The sequence below is a fragment of the Pholcus phalangioides genome, unplaced genomic scaffold (genome assembly GCF_987345545.1).
Source record: "Pholcus phalangioides strain wild (caught in Gottingen) unplaced genomic scaffold, Ppha-v1.0 ptg000010l_1, whole genome shotgun sequence".
NCBI classification, from domain to species: Eukaryota; Metazoa; Arthropoda; class Arachnida; order Araneae; family Pholcidae; genus Pholcus; species Pholcus phalangioides.
The window spans coordinates 15,532,404-15,557,974 of record NW_028301603.1 but is presented as its reverse complement, the minus strand read 5'-3'; the positions used below and the strand labels follow the sequence as shown (position 1 = coordinate 15,557,974).

The following is a 25,571-nucleotide window of genomic DNA, read 5'->3' as shown; positions in this document are numbered from 1 at the left end:
CAGAATGCGAACAACTCAATTTTTTGGAAAAAGTGACTTTGTGACATTTTGCCATGTGACCACAGAAATGATCTGGATGGAGATCTGATTCTGAATGGGTTCAGTGTTCATATTTCTTATAAAAACTATAGATTAGATTCTGATATTGTCCGGAATCTATCAGTGCTCTAAAATTATTCGCGTTGAGAAAATGGGGTCTACTGTACTGAATTCACCTAGGTCTGACTCCGATCCTAGCGCGATTGCGTCGGCTTAAATTCGAAATCGGAAGATGTTGTCCTACATGAATGTGGGGGCTGAGCTGCTGGTTATGAGAATGGGATTCATCCTAGGTGCCTGGGCTGGAGGTTCCGGTTGAGTCATTCGCATCTGCGGTCCGGTCCTGCATAATCGGCGGGCGTAAAAATCGGCCATCACCAGCGTAGGCGTACGCAGAATTTGCTCGGGGGAGGGGGGAATTGCGATTTTTTTTCTGGGGGGGGGGGGAGAATTACGTTTTCCCATAACCCCCCCCCCCCCCCCCCCCGCCGCTCTTTGCGCACGCCAATGATCACCAGCATCGAGGTGAAGAGCAACCCGACTCATCTTCCTATTCCAACAGCGCATAAAATTATAATTAGCGGTTTTTTGACTAATTTTGAATCTTTGATTGGTGACCGCATTTCTTTTAAATTTTCATATTTTTTTTTCAAAATTTCTATTATTTTTTGGTTTGTTTAATATAACTTTCAATATTTCTTATGCAAATTAATTATTTGTTTTAAAATTGTGTTATAAGTAATTCCAGTGATAATATTTTTCGGGCGTATAAAATATCGATTCAGGCATCTGTTTTGTTGAGTTGATTTGTCCAGCTCTGATGGCGACACCATTGTGGTAGATTGTTTCTACTCAATAAGGTAAAATTTACTTCTAATTATGGAACGTATTACATCAGTTTCTCGCTTTCAAACTACTTTAGCTTGGAGATAACTAAAGGGTTCAATGGACTAAAACAAACACTACTTGAAATTTTACTTGCGTCATCAAGTCTCCATACTTCATTAAAGTTAAGTGTCTAAATCCAGAAATCTTCTACGAAACCGTAGGCACACCCCAGTTATTTTAATAAAGGGCGAGACCAATATTTTGCCGAAGATGCGTCACGAAGGTTACCCCCCTGAATAAAAAACCGCACTGGAGGTACACTTTGAAGCTTGAAGCTGAAAGTGTGAAATGAATTGCAGTGGTATTTGGATTGATAAATAATCGAACAGTATCAGAATAATTATTATAATCTGTTTTTTTTTCCTTCAAATATTTGCAGACCTTTTCGATATCGACGTTACTGCGGTACGCCCATCATCAAATTTTTCTGTTCATTGGTGAGTATAATTGTTTGTTTTTGAATCCATTTAATCCAATTCGAATCGTAAATTCGCATTTAATATCACATCGTTAATTGTCTAAGCAGATTTATATTTTGTGGTAACACAGGAAAGTGCGGTGTCGATTGTTGCTTTATCTATATATATAAAATTGATTTTCTGTCTGTCTGTGTGTGTATGTTCTCTATACAAATCTACAATTTTAGATCCATCGTCGCCAAATTTTGCATATAGACCAAATGAGACCCGACTTCAACGATAGGCTACTTTAAAATTTCGTCAGAGCAGGGCAAGTGCCCCAAACGGGCAAAAACACTGTCGGGCAACAATGGTTTTCGGGCCTCAACAATCACTTTCCGAACGTTTACTTTGGTTACCGTGGTTCCCTAGCAATGCGTTTAAGACGTGTATATGCCTTTACAATGGTTTGTCATTTCTTCAACGCTGTGAGTATATGTATAATATTTATGCCTTTATAATGGCTTGCCACTTTTTCAATCCTCCCAGTAATGAGACTTTTTGAATAGATGCTATAATCATTATCAGCATCACTTTGAGGGTCAGGCAAAGGATGATCCCCATAGAAATCAGTGTTAAAATTGTCGATTTTACTGTAGAAATGTGGAAATTTGGTGGGGTTTTCCGCCACATCAATAATTTTAAAAATTTTATTGAATTCTAGATTTTTGAAGTATTGAGTTCGCTTAAAGATATACGAAGCCCAGGAGATTAAATAGGAAGTAATTAGCCCCGGACCTACTTTTGCGTTGGATATCCATGCAATAACATTGATTTCAACTTTTTATTTACATCTCAAGCATGAAAATTAATGTCTCCGTATCTTTTAATATTCAACTGCATAAATTTATATAGTTTAGGGTGTTTTAAAATTAATTATGGACCCATAAAGTGCATCGTGGAAATTCCACAGCTTTAACTAAGCATTTTTGGAAGCTGAAATAGGCAGATGGATAAGATGGATCGAAATACTTAGCGCCCTTAAAAAAGGAAAAAAAATATATTCATTTCTACGTTTCTTTAAATCTAGATTTGTTTCTTTCATGAGTCGCGCTGGAACTCGCCATATTGGTTCACTTAGACACGGTTTGCATGTCCCTCAAAGCAAGAGGAAGATATCGCATGATTCAAAAAGCCTCATTAAAGAAAACCCGGGCAGCGCCGGGTATTATAGCTAGTTTTAGATATTTCTACAGGAAGTAGTTCGGATGTGGTTGATCAAAAGACGCGTTTTAGGCACTCGATGCTATTGTTAGTTATTGTTTAAAAAAGGCAATCCTTTTCGCTTCAAATTTATTTCTATAAGTATTTATGAAATATATAAAGGACACATGCTTTAATCATATCAAATCGTTTGACCGATTCGTTTGACAGAGTTTTAGTTCTAAAAGATGAGAATTGGAAGGGACGACCTCTTGCATCGGATGATGTTATAAACGCTGAAAGTCAGTCTCAAAGTCCCCGATGTCATAAAACACGGTCGAAACTTAGCTTAGATTTGAAACACTCGTACAGGTCTCAAATATTATCTAGTTGACAAGCAAGCTGTTCGGGGAAAAAAATTGTGTGGATTCTCAGTTCGTGGAATGTTTCTGGAAAGCAGCGAAATTCCATGAGATAAAATCAATTTTTCTATCATCATCTCAGACACCGTACCATTTCATGTTTCGTTTGTTTTTGCTCTCTTCAAAATCTTTTATGAGAAAAATGGTTCTCTGATGTGAAACTCTTTTTTCAAAATCCAATTAGATGACAGCACTTGGACTGTCCTCGCCCGAAATGAATGGATCCTCGTGAATACGCAAGCTGGCGGCTCGGAGCGATCAGCCGGAATGAGCTCTCCGTGCTGTACCTAGTACAGCGCGGAAGTCTTTGGGAAAAGAAACATGGTGTATAGTTCTCAGATCACGAGAAGAGTTACGCGAAGTCCCCTCTCTGGAGAGGGTCCATTTCGGCGCGGGGAAAGGATAAAAATGATCCCGGGTTGCCAGTAAAGGCTGTCTTGGCGCAAATCTCTGTTACGAGGGTATTCTTCACGCTTGAGTGAGCTGCGCTTTTTGAGTTGGCGTTTGTTAAAAGATGTACTCGGAAATTGTTGTTTTAAATTTTAGAAGTAAATTAAATTTTTTAATTTTAAAAAATTTGAATTTTTATTAAACTTAATATTTTGAACTAAAATATTTGATACGGAAAAAAATTCGAAGGGAGTAGCGATCATTTAGTACTGAAGGGCGTAAAATTACTTTAAATTAATAATTTAATACAAAAGGAGTATTATTAATTTAATAATAATAATTTATTACTACTGTAAATTATATGGCATTTTCTTCGGTTTAATTTCTATACCGCAACAAGAGAATGCCACCTGCTAGCAATTAGCCATTCTTCTTCTTCTGTTTACCTTCTCTTATAGCCATATCATCGTCTTTTTTCCTTTCTCCACAGAAGCTACTCATATGGGCTTTTCAAATAGGTGACAAATGTAGTAGTGACAAATAAAAAGATTGAGCATGCCTGTTTGTCGTATCTTGTATAAGGAAATTACGGAGTCAACCACACAGAGTCACTGCTTCGTAGTAAACATTTATTACGACGACACAATAATTACCCTGGTTAATAAAAAAGGAAGACAGACAGAGAAATTTTGAACCTCACACTTTCGTGTGTAGTGACTCTCTGCTCTGCTTCTGTTTTGCAGTTTTTGTTATTCAGTCGTCTCCAGTACTCGTGATCACGTGATACACTCGAGGTCGTTGACCCGACTCCTGGGGGTCGTCTGCGTGGAACACCACACACTCCCTCCCCCGTGATCACGAGTAGTAAGAGATGATAGCGTACTGTAGCATCAGTGATCACGAGCACTGTAGACGATCTAGAAAGTGGACAGTACGTCCAGAACGAGTGGTTCTTACTGGTTTCACAGCAGGATCAGTTGTGAGTCTGTCAGTCGGAACTGCAGTTTGACCGTCGGATTCACGAGAAATGCCGGTTTAAGCCGATCGACTGACACTGACACAGTTTTTCCTCTTATGTCCATGTTGAACACTTTGTCGGTTCGGCTGATCACTCTGTATGGTCCTTCAAATGGCTGTTCCAGAGGACGTTTCACCCTATCAGTTCTTACGAAAACGTGGGAAGTAGTTTTCAAACCATGGTGAACAAATGTAGGATGTCCTCCATGCCGTTTGATTGGTCGTGGCTGGAAAGCTCGGATGCGAGCTCTCAGCATTTGCAGAAACTCGGAAGCGTCAGTTGAGTTGGAATTAGCTCGTGCTTGGAAAAACTCACCGGATAATCGTAGTTTCTCCGCATAGTAGTTCTGCCGGTGTGCACCCCAAATCTTGTTTCAGAGAGCACCGAAGACCGAGTAGAACTGTAGGTAATGCTTCAGTTCATTTACGGGTTTGATGGCATTTCAACGCGGCTTTGAGAGGGCGATGCCATTCTTCCAACATACCGTTCGCTTGTGGATGATATTCAGTTGTCCTCACCCGTTTTGCTCCGATGAATTTGGAAAGCTCCCGGAATAGCTGCGATTTGAATTGGCGACCTTGATAAGTTGTTACTGTTAAAGGTGTGCCGTATCGAGAAATCCAGGTGGATAGAAAAGCTGCAGCTACCGTGGGTGCTGTGATGTCACGGAGAGGTACCGCTTTTGGCCATCGTGAAAACCGGTCTATCGTTGTTAGGCAGTAAGAATATTCATCGGAAATGGGCAGTGGGCCAATGATATCCAGATGAATATGTTGAAATCGTAGGGAAGGTTCCACAAACGATTGTAACGGGGACCTTTTGTGCTTGTGTACTTTGGATCTTTGGCATGGTATGCATACTTTTGTCCATTTTAGCTAGACATGGCCAAATGAACCGCTTTCTGACCAAATCGATAGTGCGTCTAATTCCTGGATGTGACAGTTTATGCATATTTCAAAACACATCATATCGAAATTTTTCTGGATTATAAGGTCGAACTGCACCTGTTGATAAATCGCCGTAGAGCGCTTTAGCTGCGTCTGGAAGAAATACTTTCTTCAGTTGCAAAGCTGATTTGTTCTTTAGAAGTTCCTCTAGTTCCTTATCCCCCCTCTTGTTGCTCAGCGATGGCAGTAAAATCGAGAGGTCCAGGAACAGAAATTGCTGTTATGCGTGATAAGATATCAGCGGAAATATTTTGCGATCCAGGAATATGGCAAATGTTCGTTGTGAACTGCGATATATAATCTAAATGCCTTAGCTGTCTAGGTGAGCATTTTTCACTTTTCTGTCGAAACACATAGCACAGTGGTTTATGGTCACTGAAAAGTATAAACATGCTCGAGCTTCGAGCATGTATATGTGGCAAGGAATTCGCGACCGTATGCGCTATACCTGTTTCGGTGGTTGAAAGTTTACGTGAGAAAAAACCAAGCGGTTGAAGACCATTGTCCGTCACCTAGTGCAGTGTACCACCCATAGCATAGACGAAAGTATCTACGTGTAGAGCTAATTGGGTAGACGGGGATGGATGTGCCAGCAATGCGGTATCAGCTAGTAGCTTTTTACAATCTTCAAATGCTTGCAAAGTTGATGACCACACAACTTTTGTTTTGTCTTTTTTTCGTAGAGCCTTCCAATAGATCATGCCGGGGCGCTTGTGTCTCAGTTGCATGCGGTAGGAAACGGCGATAAAAATTTATGAGACCTAAAAATTTACGTAATTGCTCTATTGTTTCCGGTGTTTGAAATCGAGTACAGCTTGTACTTTGTCTGGACGATGAGTGATACCAGATAGTTTGATCACATGTCCCAGAAATTCGAGCTCAGAAACACCAAATATGCATTTTGACACATTTAAAACTAACCCATACTGTTGAAGACGTTGGAATATTTGTTTTAAATGAATTTTGTGTTCTTCGGCATTTTCAGAAAAGCATAGAATGTCATCAAGTTATACATAGCAGAATGGTAAACCTCGTAATACTCCATGCATGAACCGCATAAAAGTGTGAGCGGCATTTACGAAACCAAAGCTCAATCTTGTATACTCGAATAAACCCCCAAGGGGTAGTGATTACGGTTTTTGGTACATCTTTCTTCGGCAATGCTTATTTTATGGCATGCCTTGAAGATGTCTAGTCTAGAAAATCTCTCCCCAGTTCTTGGGAAAAGTCTTGAATATGCGGTATCGGGTAAGAATCAAATTCCGTTACACTATTTAGACGACGATAACCGCCGACAGGACTTACAGTACCATCGGCCTTGGGCACTATATGTAACGGTGAGCTCCAAGGGCTTTTGGAGGGCCGGATAATCCCTTGTTCCAAAAGGAATTCAAACTCTGTTTTCACCTGTTGTTGAATTTTTGGATTGAGACGTCGAGGCTTGGAAGCCACCGGTGGTCCTCGAGTGATGATATGGTGTCGCGTGACGCATTTCACTGTTTTACCGATCTGTGAAGGGTTGAAGACATACGGGAATTCTCGAAATAAAGCACTGCATTCAGAATCCCCCAATGGTAGTGACGGAAGATTGTGTTGTGGGCTTGATAAATCCGATGACGATGTTTGCGAATCCCCCAATGGTAGTGACGGAAGATTGTGTTGTGGGCTTGATAAATCCGATGACGATGTTTGCGAATCGATGAGTCGTCGGTTGCGCACATCAACGATTAGGTTGAAGTTGCTAAGAAAATCAGCTCCAAGTTATTAATGAAGTGGCGTCAGCTACGAGAAATGTTCAGGGAAAAGGTTTCCGGAGACCTAAATCCAGTTTCTTGACCGTGGACCCATAAGCAAGAATCTTGCTGTTGTTTGCGGCGAACAAATGGAAACTTGGATGTAGTGCTGACGAATTTTTCTTAGGCGGTATAACAGAAACTTCACTGCCAGAGTCAACAAGGAAACGTTCACCCGTAACTCTGTCAATCACGAAGAGCCTGTTGGATTTGCTGCCCGATTCTATCATACCAGCGATGATGGAAGGTCGTTTTTTTTCTGGTATTTAAACAGGGCTGATGGCAGTGGCGGGCTTTCTCACCGAATTTGTTGTGATAGAAGCAGATATCCCGTGCTCGACTTGAACGCCTAGCTCGTCGCTGTTGGGAGTTATTACGATATCTCTCTCTTGAGAGTCGATTCACCGTAGCCGTTAGGGGTCGTTCAAGTATTACGTCAGCATCGGGGGGTTTGAAAATTGCTTACGTCATCAACCACCCCTTTTTGAAGATATGAGATATTCTAAGCTGCTGACGAAAATTTGTATTTGCTGACGGAGCGAGGTGGGTCAGTGTTTTGCTGACAAGGGGGGGGGGGTCAAAAATGGCTGAAAATCTGCTTACGTAATACTTGAATGGCCCCTTAGCTCTGCCACTTGTTTGGTGAGCGTTTCGACGGCTGATGACGAATCGTTTCGATCTAGAGTTGACTGCATTTGTGATGACGACGATATCTGGATGCGACACACGTAATTTTGGAGTGTGACTTCAGCCACTTTGTCGGCTAGCACAGCAAGTTGATGTAATGGCTCACTGAAAACCGATAAATGTAGCTGCTGAATATTAATTATACCCACTGCTTGGATATTTTGCGGTAAGCGTTGCACCCACAAGGTGCGCAAGAACTCGTCAGTGACCTTGTTGCCGGAGAGTTCTTTCATCTTCCGCAGCAGTTGACTTGGCTTTTGATCACCCATATGAGGCGATCCGACAAGGCTTGATATCGCTTGATTGCCGGCGGATTTAATATCAGATCCGAGACGAAAGACAAGCATTCTCCGTCCAAGGAAGAGACCAAGGCTGCATACTTTGTGTCATCGTTAGTGATTCCACTCAGCAGAAAAGCACTGTTGCATCCATAGTTGTACATTGGATTTCCAAAAGGGACAGGTAGTCGAAGTCCAATCCTCGAAACTTGAGCATTTTCATCCGCCATCTCTCAGTTCCAACGGGAGAGAGAGAGAGAAAACAAGAGAGGAAGAGGTCACATCAGGAGAGAAGAGCAGGGGATGATGCGTGGGCGAGAGGGGCCCGTTCTTCAGGGGCCTGTTTGAGGGAAGAATTTTTAGTCGTCCTAACCACAGACATGATGGAGGCTCGGAAAGAAGAAAATTTTCAAAAATGCATGAGATGAAATCTTCAATGAAGATGGACTTTCTTTGATGGTTAATGCTCCTTAACGTCGCTGGTCACCACACAGAGTCACTGCTTCGTACGACGACACATAATAATTACCTTGGTTAATAAAAAAGGAAGACAGACATAGAAATTTAGAGCCTCAAGCCGGGTTTTTCCTAAGACGCCTTCATTTCATGTATTAAAGCCGGGTTTTCCTAGGAGTATGTTTCCTGTGCCGCGCGCAACGTGATTCGCCCAGCGCGACACGGCGTCCACTCACCAGTAAGAAAAGCAGCGTGACTGTTTTCCTATAGAGCGCAATACGCCTCACGACAGCGCTTTACGTCGGGCGTGATTGGCCGACTGCTTCTGGAGGAGTCAAATGCGTCGTGCGCCGCGGTTTTGCCGATATTCTCTTCACTCTTGTGTTTTATTTCCCTTCCCTTCAAACCGGAGCATGCAGACGACAGAGTAGCTGATGCCAAAGCCATATACTTTATATAGCCGCCCTGATCTGACGCGCCTCGCTAGGAAAACACAAACGCGTAGCGTGATTATGTAACACGTTTCTGTCGGCGCGAAATAGTCTAATTCGGTTCACGCAGCGTAAAAATGCGGATTGGTCAAAAAAAAAACCTGAATTTCAGGTTTTTAACCAATGAGCGTTTTCACGATGCACACAGCGCAAAAGTTTTAGTCCTATAGCCGGGTTTTCCTAGGAGTAAAATTTCTGCGCATTGTGCAGCGTAAAAACGCTGATTGGTTAAAAACCTGAAATTCAGATTTTTTGACCAATCACAGTTTTTACGCTGCATGCGCAGCAGAAAGCCTGCTCCTAGGAAAACCCGGCTTTCACGTTGTGTGCTGTTTTCCAGACGGTCGTCTCCAGCACCCGTGATCACGTGATAACACTCGAGGTCGTTGACCCGACTCTTGGGGGGTCGTCTGCTTGGGACACCGCAAAATCTTTTTGCCAAAAATGTCGTCCCAAAAATGGGAGAGGGTTTCTTATACATGGATAGCATTATAGATATATCTTTTCAATTTCCCCCCCAAATTTTTAGTCCCAAAAAAATCGGGGGGGGGGGGGGTTCCTTATACACTTTAAAATACTATATTTGACTGTAGAGTCATTGATGCCATAATAACGGGAAACCGACAATAAAGAAAAGAATATATACATCCCGATTATAATTCCTTCAATATTTCGAATTTTACTTGCAATTTTTTCTATTTTTGTAGAAACATTTAAACAACAGTTTTGTATGAATATTTTCAAAAGCACCAGGAAAACCTTCAAGAGGATTTTTTTAACGTTTATTTAACACGTACAACTAACATTTTGTTCCGATACGGGAATTATTACCTCAACCGTGTTTTAAAAAAAAACAACTGAAAGAGACCGTGAATATGAAATCAACGAATACCGAGGGCATACTGTAGACGGTATTTCGTCTTCGAACCAGCTATATTTTAGCGTAGACGATGTGTGTGTGTGTTTTTTTTCCGCTTTATAAAAGCTACATAAAAGAAACGTCATGCGTATTAAATGCGTGTTTTTTGATGTGATAACTTTCGCGTTCCAACTTCCAGGAATTGATAAGAGATTTTCACCGTTGCATCGAAACTCGGAAATGTAACCAATTCCATTTTTGTTTTTCGAGTGTTTTATTTTACCTCTTCGAATTAGTAAGAATTTTATTCTCTCGAGTTTTTGTAAAAAAAAACATGCTTTTCTTCCATTAATGTAAGATTATCGGACTTTTTTTTTCTCCTTTTCCCGGCTAATCATTGTCTGAGCGGAAGGTAAATAAAAGTCGAAAATTCCGTTTCCCGTTTCGGTGACAACGAGAATCCCAGTTGCATCGGGATTCGGAAAACAATAAATAAATCCAAAGCTTTTTTTTTTTTTTCTTTTCCGCCAGGAAAAACGTTTATTCACGATTTTTTTTTATCTGTCAATTTTCTTACTTTCGGGCAATTTTTGTTTTTTCCTTCACTTTTCCTTTGGATAAGAATTTGTCTTCTTCTTATTCTCTATCCATATGTGTAACCATTCGCGAGAAGCCGATCCCTTTTTTTCAAAGTTTCACAAGTGAAAATCCTTCCTTAACGAAGGATGTCGGATTTTTCCCCGAGTTTTTGCGTTTCTTTTTTTTAGTTTTACGGGTGGGGGGGAATTTCTACGTGGTCTTTGATGTACTGTAACCCTTACTTCGTCCCAAGAGGATTTCGGTGCAGAAGCAACAGATCCTTTCCTCGACTCCATATATTTCCCTCTACGCACTTATTTTTCCTTTTTTTAGGACATTTTCAAGGAATCGAATCACACGGTTTAAATCTTCCTTTCATTCACGGAGCATTCAGATATACGAAAAGATACATTTGTTATACGCGTGGAATTCATTTTCGACGTCGTGCGAGGATTTCGAACTGTTTTAAATTTTCCAAGCCCCCCCCACTCTTTTTTTCTCCCTACTCTTATTGAGTAAACGCCACAGTGTATTCTTTACCTTTCTCTCGAAGAAATACCATGTCGCAAATTCCTATCGGTTGCCACTATTGACTTTTTTTTTTCTTTTGCGGAACACACACATACCCATACCTTAAGTTAGCATCAGTTTTTTTTCACCCCCCCCCCCTCCCATTCACCCGTAAATTTATACTACACAGGGTGGTTATAAATAAACCGACACTACTCACACGTACGTATCGCCCATTCTGATGGAGGTATTTTGATGAAACTTGGTGTGTGGAAAATATGGATCATGGGGGGAAAAGAAAGATTCAATAAAAAAGAGTGTTCGATTTTTGACTTCCCAGGTGAAAAAGTGGCGCATCTTTATCGTAGTTAACTTTTCCCCATGGTCCAAATTACGTATATACCAAATTTCAATGGAATACGTTTACCACAACGCACAACGGGCGCTACATAGGTCGGAGGAGTGTCAGTATAATTCAATTGGTACTACTCAGCTTAATTTTGCTGACACTACCAATACCTTCTAAAGCCTTGCTCTAGAAGGTGTTGACACTACTCCGACCTTCGTAGCGCCCGTTGTGGTGGACGTATTTCATTGAAACTTGGTATATACGTTATTTTGACAATGGGAAAAAGGTAATTGCATTAAAGCCCCACCTTTTCACCTGTGTGTGTGGGGGGGGGGGGTGTCAAAATTCGAAATATTTTTTTTGTATTCAATATTTCTTTCCCCTATGGCTCATATATCCTATATGCCGTACCAAGTTTCATCAACATACCTCCATCAGAATGGCTATATACGTCTGAGTAGTGTCAGTTTATTTATAACGTGCCCGAGTGGTAAGATGCTCGTCTTCCACTATGAAGGTTACCATCAAAGTCCATGGGTTCGAATCCGGGCATAGAACGTCTGTAGCAAGTGTTTTACCTACCGAGCCTGGAGCGACCACCGATGGATGGAGCCTTCATTTCCCACCCAACTCCACTAGTTGGAAATTAACGTATGGTGATATATGACCGGAGTTGGTGTGCGGTAAAGTAGTTTATTTATAGCCACTCTGTACGTTGAGGTAGCACTTGACGGTGCCATCTTGACGAATTCCGAGGCTTGGGGTCTCAACTCTTTCAGGGTACTCCTTCACCAACGTTATATGTTTTTGGCATTGCAGTGGTCAACAAACGTACAAAACGTTTTTTAATGCACAGAAATGTTGGAAAAACAAACATGTCACACTGAAAATAAAAAAAGTAAACGAAATTCCTCAATAATCGGGAAGAGATGGGATCCCGTTGGATTAGAGCTCCTTGAAATACCAGACTGACCATGAGCTATCTTTCAGCAAAAGAATGATATCCGTATTGTTGCTAAAGCCAATTGATATTCCCTTTCGTGCCTTTTTTCAACGATTTCCGAGACAGTTTCGAGTCGCTTTGAGCAGCAAACTTGTTATTAGCTCAAAGATGGATGCAAGTCCACTCTTCTTTTCCTTACATTTGAATGCAAAAGACGCACGTGTCAAACATGCCAAAAGAAAGAGCAACTCCTCAAAAGAGTGGATAGGGCACCATACTTTTTTTCTCGGATCCTGCTGATTAGGCGTGACAGCTTAGTCCAGCTGTTCCCCAGCCGGGGACCCTTGGGGGTATTCTAGGGGGTGGGGGCACGGGTGATATTCAAGTATAAGGCGAGCCATACCAGGCACAGACCTGCCAACTCTCCGGATTTAGGCGGGAGACTCCGGATTTTTCATCCTTACTCGCGCTCTCCGGATTTTCGCAGAAAATTAGATTTTAGCGAGCTTTCACGTTGTCGTGACGTCAATGAAACTAGTTGTCATTAGGGAAAACACCCATAGAGGACAGCCGTGGTCATTTACATCGAACAGCCATATAAAAAAGTCTTGGTGACCGCATTTAAGCACCTGGAAAAGACGTGACTGTTTAAGTAGCGTTTATTGGCAATCATTTATCAGGGGCATGACCTTGGTTGCCGAAATTCCTGTATAATCGTTATTGTATTCCATTAACAGCCATGCGGTAAACACAAGTTTTTTCGTCAGCAGCTTTGTATTTTGAAGTTTTTTAATTGTTTCCTCCGATTAAATATGTCTTCAGAAAGAAAATATAAAACTTTAAGCTATATAAAGCTAGATATAAACCTTTTGAGAGTTCATATACTCAAGATTATCAATGTATTATCAATTATAGCATCCACGAAAGGAAACTTATGTTTTATAAAACAGTATACGTAGATGTGATTTCTCTATTCTGCATGGAAAGACTGACATGGAATTATATTCGGGGGGGGGGGGGGGAAGGAATGGAACTTTTTAACCCCCCTTCGGAAGAATCTCCGGATTTCTGAATTCCAAAAGTTGGCACGTCTGCTGGCAACCAAAGGAGCCACAAATACCTTAAAACTCAGATATAGAGCATTAAAGCGAATCCAGTAAAACAACCACAAAAGTTAAGCTGGCTGGTCTCTAGCCCGACATCGCCCAGCCCCCTCATCCATCCGGGGCGATGGCTGAAATTGACAATGGTCGATAGAGCCTGGGCGGTGCACGGAATGAAATGGCATCCAGCCCAAGGGTACAGACATACACCTATCTTATTTATAAAATATAAAAAAAAAACTTCCACGCAATGAATTTACTCGGAAAACAGCTTGATAACCTCTTCACACCTGAGCCAAAACTGACTATTAAATTTTTTTTTTTTGATTTGTGTTTATATCGTGTGTCAAAATGCCCTTTCAAAAAAATAATTAATTAATTAATTTGGGTCGATATCTTTGCTAGGACCATTTTGAATTAGGTACACATAGAAGAACCTCGGGTCTTAATTTGAAAAAAGACTCTTTAAAACCGTTTAAAATGAAGTACACATATGCGTACCTCTTGTGCGAAGAGGATAACGGCAAATGTCTCACTCGTCGATGTTGTGGCCCTGTTTAAGGGGGGGGGGGGGCGAAGAAAGCACAAGGAAAAAAAAAGGTCCGGGGGGGGGGGGAAGGGTCCATGAATGAAAAGAAAAAATGTTGGAAAACATTAAAAAACATTGGCGTAATCGATCGGAATCAGCTTAAAAACTGCAGGTTTGTGTGTACTCGGTACTCGTGTGCGTAGAAATAACCTTTGTGCGACAAAACCTCTAGAGCAGCGGTTCTCAATTGGGGCTCCGTGTGCACTTCCCAGGGGGGGTCCGCGGCGACTTAAGGAAAATAAGTAAATTTGATAGAGATAAATGAAAAGAAGAGGCCTACAGGGTTCCGCCATAAAAATTATATACAAAAAAGGGCTCCTCGAGTCAAACAGGGCTCCGATATAAAAATTATGTACTGAAAAGGGCTCCGCGAGTCAAAAAAGGTTGAGAACCACTGCTCTAGAGTTCAACATTTAAAGATGTGACTAGCCTACTATACCAGCGGCGTATAAATTGGTATCTACCGTGTGGTATACTCATGCTGAACTCCCTCTTTTTTGAATTATTTGAAGCAACGGTGTGTTAATCCTTAGATGCATCAATCAATCATAATCAATAATCAATTATATTCAATTCAATTGACATCAGATTTTTTTTTATACTTCATATAATTTGTTCTAGTTCATATGAACGAACGCCATTTTTTTTGTATTAAAAACACGGTGAAATAAAAAAAAATAAAAAATTATCATTGAACATTTAAAATTTTGAATTTTATAAAATACAAATTGACGCGTTGAAGAGGTTAAAAAAAAAAAAAAATCGATTATATTTTTATCGATTTATTCCGGTTACCAGAAAATTTCTCCATCTAATAAATCCGAGTAATTTAAACTCGGAACATTTATTAAACGGTGGATTCCCATTTAAATTACGTCTTCGGAGGAAGAATCTCTTTTCCCCTATTACATATAAGTAAGAAAGAGACTAATTTTATCGACATTACAAGTCCTTAATGTTCTCGAGTCGGTGAATCGCTTCGTGTAGCAACACCTATTCGGGTGGTTGCATCACCGATTTTTATTCGTTTTCTACGGCTTCTCTACTTTTTAGCGGGTTTCCCTCTTTTATTGCGTTTTTTTTTCTCGTCCTCCTTAGCGGAACTAAATTTTAATTTTGGCGTCTCTCTCTCTCTCTCTTTCTTTCGAACCTTATTGTTCTAAGGCTCCGTCCATCTTTGTTCGAACGACTAACGCCTTTTCTGGCTCTTTAATTGGATTTTTTTTTTTTACTCACTCACTCGCTTTATTCCTCCATTCAGAGCTGCTGACGCCGACACACGTTTCTTCACTTTAGTGGGCTCTTCTCTATCTCTCTCTCTTGTTTCTACGAATCTCTCTCCTTTGATTTTTCTCTCCTCTTTTTCCTCTACATCTTAGGTAATAAAGCTGCCCTCTTTTATTTATTTATTTTTTTTAAATATATTTTCGTTCTTTAAATGAGGTAGGGAAAACCTTGATTGAATTTCATGCGTCGCCGTTCTTCTTTCAATATGTACTTAATATACGAGCTGGAAGAGCGTGTTGTGGTAGAGGTGGGAATGATGTGAAGTATATATGTATTTTTTTTTCTCTTGTGTGTGACTTACATTGGAAGGAAAATCTGTTCGGAGTATAAAGAAGCCTTTTTAGAAAATTAGGACCCTTTTTCTTTAATTTTCATCTTTTTTTTTTTTTCTTTTGTTTTCCTTCCTTATTTTCTCCAGCCAACATTCCTTTGACTTTCGAATTCTTTAGATTTCTATTCAAACTGTTTAACGAGAGCGATTCTCGTTTAGGATATATTTCGTTGTTTTTTTAATACCACTTGTATGTACAGTCCGTGCTGCTTAATGTGATCATATCGTTTCTGGGTTTCTGATAACAATAACCGATTGATGACTATATCCGTAAAAATTCGGGTTGTAAGTGTGATCACCGTATGCCTCGTTTGTCAAGCGGGACAATTTTGTTTTCCCTTCCCACATTTTTTTTTTTTTTTTGATAATTGTTCTAAAACAGATTTTTTCCCCTTTAAGCTAAAATAATTTTTTATAATAATTGAGAGGAGTTAGAATGGAACCCCACAGATGTGTGTTGCGAATTACGATATTTTTTATAATGTACGTTACATAGATTCCATTGTAAAAGTCTTTCAGTGAGTTACTGTTAATGTGATCAGTTGAAAGACTGACCAAGAACTATTGACAGGTTTTTTTTTACCTTACACATTCCTTGATTACAGGAAAGTCATTGCAAAAGCAGCGCTACACGGGCTTATAGCGGCTACTAAGGCCCAATGACCTCAGGGCATTCCGAATTGATTACGGAAGTTTTTGTCAATAAGGGAGCCTTCTGACCACCTACATAGTCTTACAAATTGATTATGGTAACTTATTAGGAGAAAATAAGTCTGGTTCAACCTTAGCTTCAAAGTATGCAAAAGAAAAACTGTCGACGAAAAAAAAAAGTTAAAATCATAGACTGAAGTCCTGATAACAATAACGAATTTTTTTCCCATGTTATGATATTGGTACGTTCCGTACTTGCCGAAAGTGATAACATTACCCGTGATTTCGATCAGCGACGTTGACTGTGTGTGTAAAGCTCCAGCTTGAGATGGATTTCTCGGCTAGTGTGACGAGAATCTCCCTTTTCTCTTGTTTGGGACGTTGGACATTCGTGGTAGGAAGACACAGTTTGTGCAGTGGTTCTCAAAGTGTGCTGCCCTGTTCCTTGGAGCGCAGCCAACCATTGTCTGTGCCCGAGTGTGGCGCCGTGGTAAGATGCTTGTCTACTACCACGACGGTTTCCGTAAGTTCCACAGCTTCGATCCATGGATAACATGGATCAATGGTTTGCTGCTCGAAGTTCTTTCCCGAGTAACCTGAGATTTCCACGATAGACGGCGCCTTCATTTCCGATCTAACTCTAACGGTAGTGAATTGCTGTATGACGATATGACTGGATTTGATGTGCGGTAAAAGCCAAACATCGTCAGGGATGCTGCGGCGAGCTGTCCATATTAATGCTTGCCTATTCAATACTATTATGTGGTTCTTTGTTAGAATATTGTGGTGAGTCGCGGATATATGTTCATTAGAGGGCAGGGGTTCTCAAACTTTTTCCACCCTCGGCTTTCCTTACCCTGGTGCCCCTAATAAAGGTTGTTTGAGAATCCCTGCTCTAGGGGAAGGAAGCTGCGGAAGACAAAAGTTTGATAACCACTGGTTTATTGCGCATATACTGATGAGATAATGCATGGGGATTTCAGAAGGAAAATTATATATTGCGCATAATTTTTGTGCTCACTGTCAATCACATGTTAATACCGCACATCTTGGCGCAGCAATAAAAGTCAAAATTTGGGTTTCGGATCTAACGTGAATACAATGTGAATGATGCTAAATTTTCTCAACTCTCCCAAACGAGGGTGTTGGCTATCAGAGTAGAACTGCACTCCCCCCCCCCTCCCCCATTCAAAGATTTAAGGAATTCTTCTGAAGTCTCTGCATGTGTACAGTCGAATCCCGTTATAACGAACTCCAAGAGACCGTAGAAATCACTTCGTTATAACGAAATTTCGTTATAAAGGAATTCCAGGTTATTTAAAAATGTCCCTACGTTAACTTATCTGGGGGGGGGGGGGATTAGAAAAGTGTTCGTTAAAACGAGATTTTTGCTATAACGGGATTCGACTGTATTTGTAGTCATTCTGACGCCGATTTCACGAATAAAACTACAGTATTGGTTTCATTCGATTTTGCAATCGGGTTTGATTTTATATAAATCGGAAACAGTGAGCATGGCCTGTAAAAGTCCGTTTATTTGGCATCGATGATGCACGAATGCTAATAAATCAATTTTTAATGCCATATCAATTCTATCAACCATGTGTTAATAATAATCCATGTTTCACTAGTATAAGTATCAACTATCTTAGTTATTCCTCTATACTCTGATGTCACATTAGATTCTTTTAACTTATACAATTGTTTGTCCATGAAAAATTATTGTGCTAGTTATTTCTGAAATGTCTATCCGTAAATAAACGTTTTTCTCTTACTGCCGAAAGCCGATTTGTGCAGAAAAAAATTGACGAACGTTGACTGTCCGCATTTTGAATATAGCTCTCTAATAATTTCTTCATCGTGGAAAGTATCCGCTGTTAGCGAAATTATTATCCTGATAGTTCTAATTCTAAGGTGTACGGTATTTAGGGAAATATCATCCCCCCGAAGTTGTATGTTAATGCCAGTTGAGGATGTGCGCCCTCTTTTTATTGTCCAGCATGTTCTTCCCACATTCAGCAGCAGGTGCCCTAGGCCATCGTCCTATTTTCATTGACTTCTTTACACTGTTGTATTTCATAGGTTACTAACAGAAATCATATCGTCGTGTGCCCTAGAGCTGTAGTTCGGCCGTCCAGATGAATATTTTTTGAAAGCCCTTAACAGTTGCTATTCCAGGGTTCTTAATCCATGTTCCGCGACCCAAACTTGGGACACGGTTGCTTCCGAGTTAGGTCATTCAAATCCACGAGAAGTCAGTGATTGTTGAGTTGTGGGTTTTTGCATGTGGGTGACGACCTAAACTTGATCCGCAGCGGCTTCTTAGATGCGTTGTACAAATTCACATACAGTTCTGTTGTAAATGCACTTATTGCACCTCTGGTTTCACTAATTTCGAAAACAAACAGTTCCATGGGTCGCGAAGCTGATTTTATTATTAATTTTGGGTCGCGGCTGAGAAAGATTAAGAAACCCCTCATCTATTGTAACTGAAATAGTTTTTCTCCTTGGATTAATTTTAGCTGCGATCAACAGGGGTGGAATGAAAAAGTCACATGTGCTAAGTCTGATCTGATCTGATCATTAGGATCATGATAAAAGTCTTCGGTTTGACTGATTTGGGTTCGAGTCGTGGTTCGGGTAATAAATCATGCTTAAATTATTTATTAAATCATTAATAAATAATTTTTTCCCATTGTTTTCAATGTTTATATCCATACTTATATTGCATGACAGCTGGTGATTTTTTATTTGCATTACGATGCAGCAATAATTTTATTTTTCCTCTCCTGAAGTTTTGTATTAGTGCATCGATGTTTGAAGAAATAGAGTACAGTAAAAGTCATTATGAGCGAATTTTTCCCTTTTTTTGCTTTGCCAGGTTATAAAATTATAGAAAATTGCCACTTTAACTGCATTAAAACCCCCTTTTAGATCGTATCGTTCTAATATTAACGAATGAACAAAACTCTAGTCGTGAAATCGATTTTTGGTCTCTCGGTAGTTAATTCTGTAAGGCATTTTTGCATAGAATTTCGCATTATACAAATACAAATACAGCTTATACAACGCCACAACAAGAAAAATGCCCAACGAGGTGGCTGATAAAAAGATGCCCATAAAAATATGGATGTCATATATTTAAAAAAAAAAAAACCAGCAACCCAATTAAAAATGCAATTAACACAAATTACAAACAATATATACACATGATAAAATATTATACAATGCCCATAAAGAATACTTATGGTTGTCTTATTCTAAGAATGGATAGCTTCTCGATTTACCCCAACATGTTTATCGTATTTCTTTTTGAACGTGTCAATTGTGTTACAATTTACTACCTCCGGGGGTAAGCTATTCCATTTATTAACAACCCTATTAGAGAAAAATTCCCTGCGACACCATAACCTTGCATTGTCCCTCACCAATCGATACTGGTGTCCCCTTGTAAAAGCAGTCGATTGGCGGTGTACTAAAAGTTCATGCTCCATCCTATCCATCCCATTGAAAATTTTGAACACTTCGATAATATCTCCTCGACACCTGCGTTCATCCAATGTAAACATATTCAAAAAATGAAGTCTCTCTTCATAACTCAAGCCCTGCGTGCCAACAAGGACACGCGTAGCTCTTCTCTGCACCCCTTCAACCAATTCTATGTCCCTCTGTAGGTATGGTCTCCAAAACCTTACAGCATACTCCAGTCCAGGACGAACTAATCCTCGAAAAAGCGGAAGAATGACTTTAGGAGAACGCGAAGAGACCTTTTTGAAAATGAGACCAAGCATTCTATTCGATTTTTTGACCACCGCTGAACAATGTTCAGCAAACCTAAGTCGCTCGTCAATGAGAATTCCCAAATCGGTGACCCTAATTGCATCCGGGATAGTGACACCATTCAACTCGTAAGAGAACCGTGGGTTGTTCGAACCAAAATGAGCGACCATGCACTTATCAACGCTAAACGTCATGCTCCATTCATTTGCCCATGCTGCAATCCTGTTTAAGTTGGTCTGGAGCAACTCCCTATCGCTTTCATTCCCGATTACCCCCATTAGCTTCACATCATCTGCGAATTTGCTAGTAATCCCATCGATACCCTGATCGAGTTTATCGATAAAAAGTGAAAAAAGTATGGGGCCAAGGACACTTCTTTGAGGAACTCCACTTGTGACGTCTGTCCAACCAGAGAATTCCCCGTTCACCATAACTCGTTGAGACCTATCTCTTAACCACGATTCTATCCAATTCAGCAAGTTGCCCCCAATTCCAATCTCGTGTAAACGCTTCAAGAGTTTGCCATGTTGGACCCGATCGAATGCCTTCTGGAAATCAAGGTAAACAACGTCTACATTTTTGCTCTTACCCAAAGCCTTAGTCACGTGATCATAGAAGCAAAGGAGGTTAGTTACACATGACTTCCCCCTTCCTGAACACATGTTGATTATTCGACAATACATTATTCTCGTCTATCCACTTCATAAACTGCCTTTTGATGATAGCTTCCGAAATTTTCGAGAGGGAGCTCGTCAAACTCACTGGACGATAATTTGACACCGTTTATCAAAGCGATTTGGTCGACCAGCTGAATAATTAAAAGTCTGAATTATTATAGCACCGCTCATTTCCATGCTTCATGGACTGACGAAAATTTTCCCACTAATCGGAAAGTTATTTTAGCACGATTTTTTCAGTCATTCGGAAACTGCCTTAAACTGCAAACTCTGGGTCCATGGTCTCTTAATCATCGGAAGAGACAAAAGTCGACTAAAATCGTTGCATTACCCGTGTGTGTAGTGGAGAAACCCAAAAATAGGAAAAGGGTTGAAACAATTTGACTTTTCTGTGTCCATTCTTTGTTCAAAGTACCTCCTGGTAATTTTTTACGAGGAGGCATGTGTGAGTCATGATAAGAGTCATCATGTTCAATTCCTGAAGAGCGAGAAGCAGAGCTCCCACTTGTCCTACTTTTTGATAAAATGCCCTTCTTTCTAGGTTTTGTCCTACTTTTACACCAAATCCTGTCAACACTATTCATGTAACTGTTTTTAAATGAAAAGGGAATCACACATCGAAGTATTGTCAAATAATACAAATGTAGTAGAATTGCTGTTAATGATTTTGTCAAAGCAGAAGTTGTATTGTTTTTCCAGGTTATTTGGGGGGGGGGGGGAGTGTGCGTATGTGGGCCACGTGGTTTATCAATATTTCTTCTGCTTCGTTTGAGGGTTCAAAAACTCATTTTGTGTCGATGTTTTCAGTAGTCATTGAAAACTTCTGTCTGGATGGGAAGAAAATAATTTTGTATTTATTACTTTATGCTTTTTTGTACTTTTCGCTGCACAATAACTAACATTCAAAATGATAGTGCACATTTTGTGTATAGGTGGAACAACAGTTTGCATTAAAAAGCAGTTGGATACATAGGCCTATTCTAGGTTTTATGATTTTGATGCTACACAATAGCATTCAGTTGTCTTCTGTATTTTTAGGCCATGCACAGGCATGAACAATGTTTACAATGCTCAGCAAAGAGCTAGAAACGAAAATTCTACAATTATCAAAAACTATTATACTGGCACTGAACAGTAAAATGTAAACAAACCCCCTTTAAAAAGGACAACGCTGTAAAACCCATCCTGATCTTGTAATTTACGCATTTTGCACTGTGCTTTTGGAAGTGGTCTTGGAGGAGCGTTATTCTTAAAAAAGCTTACATGTCTTCATAATTTGCTGCGCATTGTCGAAGCGGGTGGACATGCTGGAATGTGGAAGACTCCAAGAAAGAATGTAATATAATGTATATTGTGAGGAGAGCGGAAATGAAGTATATGTGATTGTTAGTACGCTGTTTTGGCCCAAAATTGTATTTGTTATCGCCATTTTGCTTTGACTCGAGTCAATCTTATGGGATACTGAAATAGTGTTATGAAAAAAATTATAAATATTTTTAGTGTTTTTTAGGACATTTTTATTGTGCTACAATTGTGCTGTCTGAGGGGTATCCCCCCCTACCTTTTTTTTGAGTGGGAGCCCTGGAGAATAATCATCTTGAAAATTTCTTTTGACGTTATAGCGAATGTTTCCTAATTTTCCACTTGATATATCGGAAAAATTTTCGTATCTTCAAACGTAACAATCACCCGTTATAGCGAGATTCTCGTTATAAGCCGTACTCGTAATAACGGACTTTTACTGTATTTTGCAACACCGTATATCTCGGTGCCCTAAATTCTATTAAAAAAAAAAAAGGGTGGTGCTCTCGGAAACGGATTACTTCATTTTCGGAGAATCGGATCGGATTTTTCTTTTTCTTCCCGTTTTCTTTTTTGCGCAGTGTTTTCCTTAAGCAGCTTTTCTTATTTGCTTTATATCTGGGGCTTAAAGCTTAGGCTAGAAACAGGTGACGTTGACAACTCATCAAACACACGTGGTGCGTTAGGCAATCCCGGACGAGGGTGATGCACTCAAACTAATTATATATCTGTAGGTTTTTGTTTTTTTTTTACATTCTGTGTGTTTTTTAAAACCTCATCACTGATTGCGTGAGAAAAAAAAAGGGGGAATTTTTGGAAAACCAGTGTTTGTTTTTCTTTGGGATTTCTCCCGTTTTTTATTTGCAGGTGGCGCCGAACTCGGTCGCGTTTGTAAATATGTTTCCATGTTTTTTTGTGTTTCTCTTTGAAGGATTACGAAAGCGAAAATATATAAAAATTTATCCTATACCAGAAAGGTTTTGATTATTTCCGTGCCATCTGCCGCCACATTCTTGAATGAATTTATCGCGAGTTTAAATATTAAGCCGATAGATGGCAGTTGACGTTTGTGAATCCTGAGCTGTGAATTCGTGAAATGAGCAAATATTTTGAGAGAGAGGGAGTAAAATTCTCATAAAATTTTTGATTCTAGTTTTCGGGAAAACAACACCGTGATGTTTGGAATCATTGGAAAAAGTTATTCATTATTATTTTACCTTAGTCCAGTGGTTCTCGAAGTGAGAGTCGCAGCTCGAACGAACTCCAAGAGACCGGAGAAATCACTTCCTAATAACGGAATTTAGTTAAATAGGAATTGTAGATTTTACATTGTTCTCATGTAAATTTATCTGGGGGATTAGAAAACTTTCCTTAAAATGATATTTTCGCCATAACGGTATTCGTTAGAACGGGAATCGACTGTAGCAACAGAAGCCAATTTAAAAGCTTCCCTAGCTACCTTACAGTTTTAATAGGCGCTGCTTATCGCATCGAGTTCCGTTGATCGGATGCATTTCTCCGTTATTTGCATACGTTCGTATGCACCAGTTTTTCCTGGCTTCTTGGTGTATTACAGTGAAACTTCGATATAACGAGACTTTGCGGACCAAGAAAAAATGTCGTTGTAGAGGGATTATCGTTATATCGAGAGGTAGCAGTATAACATTTGAGTATAGGCATTTCCAAACACGATTAGAAAAAATAGCGTTGCAAAGGAATTTGTTGTTACATCGAGTATCTCTTTGCAGCAAGGTTTCACTAGTGGACGCGTTGGTCCACAAGGTTAGTCCGTTGCAACGGTTGAAGAACACTGTTCTAGACCAGCGGTTCTCAATCAAATGTCTATGGCGGAACCCCGTAGACATATTTTCTATTTCTCCATCAAAGTTACTGTGATTTACTTTTATTATTCATAAACATTTATAATTTTTTTTAAATTCAAATTTAGTTTTTTTATATTTTTCCCGAGCGGCCGCGGAGCCCCTGGAGAGTTGACATGGAACCCCAAGTGCTCCGCAGAGCACCGGTTGAGAACCGCTGTTCTAGACTATTCTAGTGAGCCTTGGATAAACGATGACAAGGCCAATGGTGCCGCGAATGGAAAAAGTTTGAAAATCACTGCATTAGCCTTTGTATGTGCTGAAATCTGCTGTTAAGAGTTGATTGCGAATTCTAAGGTTTCACCACCGAAATTCATTGATGAATGGTTTTCGGCGGTAAAGGGCCGTCGTAGTTTAAAATGCATTTCGCTATTTGTAAAATAATGGAGAAGCCAGAAAACATCCTCTGAAGTTAGCGAAACTTTAGTAAATACTCATACTCCTTTAGCCTGAGAAACCATTCATCGCTGATAAGTATTGTTATTTCCAGAATATTCCAAGTTATTATTAACTTATACAGACTCAATTAAACCCTAATTTCTCTAAAATTAATGTTTTTAATTTTTGGTGTTATTCAAATGTTTTGCACGTGCAGTCGGCCCCGCTTCAACGGAGTCCTTATCATATCTAGATGTATCGTATCATATACATTATCATATCTACCATATACATATCTTAAATGAATGGAGCATGACGTTTAGCGTTGATAAGTGCATGATCGCTCATTTTGGTTCGAACAACCCACGGTTCTCTTACGAGTTGAATGGTCCGTCCGGATGCAACTAGGGTCTCCGATTTGGGAATTCTCATTGACGAGCGACTTAAGTTTTCTGAACATTGTTCAGCGGTGGTCAAAAAATCGAATAGAATGCTTGTGGTCTCATTTTCAAAAAGGTCTCTTCGCGTTCTCCCAAAGTCATTCTTCCGCTTTTTCGAGGCTTGGTTCGTCCTGGACTGGAGTATGCTGTAAGGTTTTGGAGACCATACCTACAGAGGGACATAGACTTGGTTGAAGGGGTGCAGAGAAGAGCTACGCGTGTCCTTATTGGCACACAGGGCTTGAGTTATGAAGAGAGACTTCATTTTTTGAATATGTTTACATTGGATGAACGTAGGTGTCGAGGAGATATGATCGAAGTGTTCAAAATTTTCAATGGGATGGATAGGATGGACCATGAACTTTTAGTACACCGCCAATCGATTGGTGAGGGACAATGCAAGGTTATGGTGATATATCATATAGCAAAACAAAGGGATAGATTATATTATGTAATGATGTGTATAATAATTGCAGTCAAACTCGGTTTTAACGACATCTCGGATATATTGCCACTAATAGGTCGTAGCGCCGCGATTCCCAAATACTTTTACTCGTTGACCCTACCGGAAATCTTGGTGTCTGCCATGGACTAGAAACAGAAACTACAGTTGTCATCTAACGACGAGAATTTTCTCGAATAATGGAGGACATACTATCCAGTACTTTCTTTCAAACTGGTCACAACTCAGGTCTATCACCATTTATGGGCGATTTACTACCTAGTGAGTTGTGCCGGAGATAGACTTGGAAGTCTGGGGGAGGGCACGATGATGATGTCAATTCATGTATACATATATACATTAGATCAATCGACTCCACATTTGACGCTGGGGGGGGGGGCGGCAATCCCCTCTACGCCCCCCGTATCTCCGCCCATGCAGGGTGTTCTGTTAATGTACCG

The 25,571-nt window shown here is 40.0% G+C and overlaps 1 protein-coding gene across 2 annotated transcripts in view; it reads left to right on the top strand.

Moving 5' to 3' along the window:
• Window positions 1-25,571, top strand: part of LOC149080984 (membralin-like) — a 167,032-nt gene that overhangs the window by 36,689 nt on the left and 104,772 nt on the right. For both annotated transcript variants that reach the window (XM_089237707.1, XM_089237708.1), the window contains exon 7: window positions 1,307-1,364. In XM_089237707.1, coding sequence (XP_089093833.1) covers window positions 1,307-1,364 — 58 coding nt within the window. The remainder of the gene's footprint in view (window positions 1-1,306; window positions 1,365-25,571) is intronic.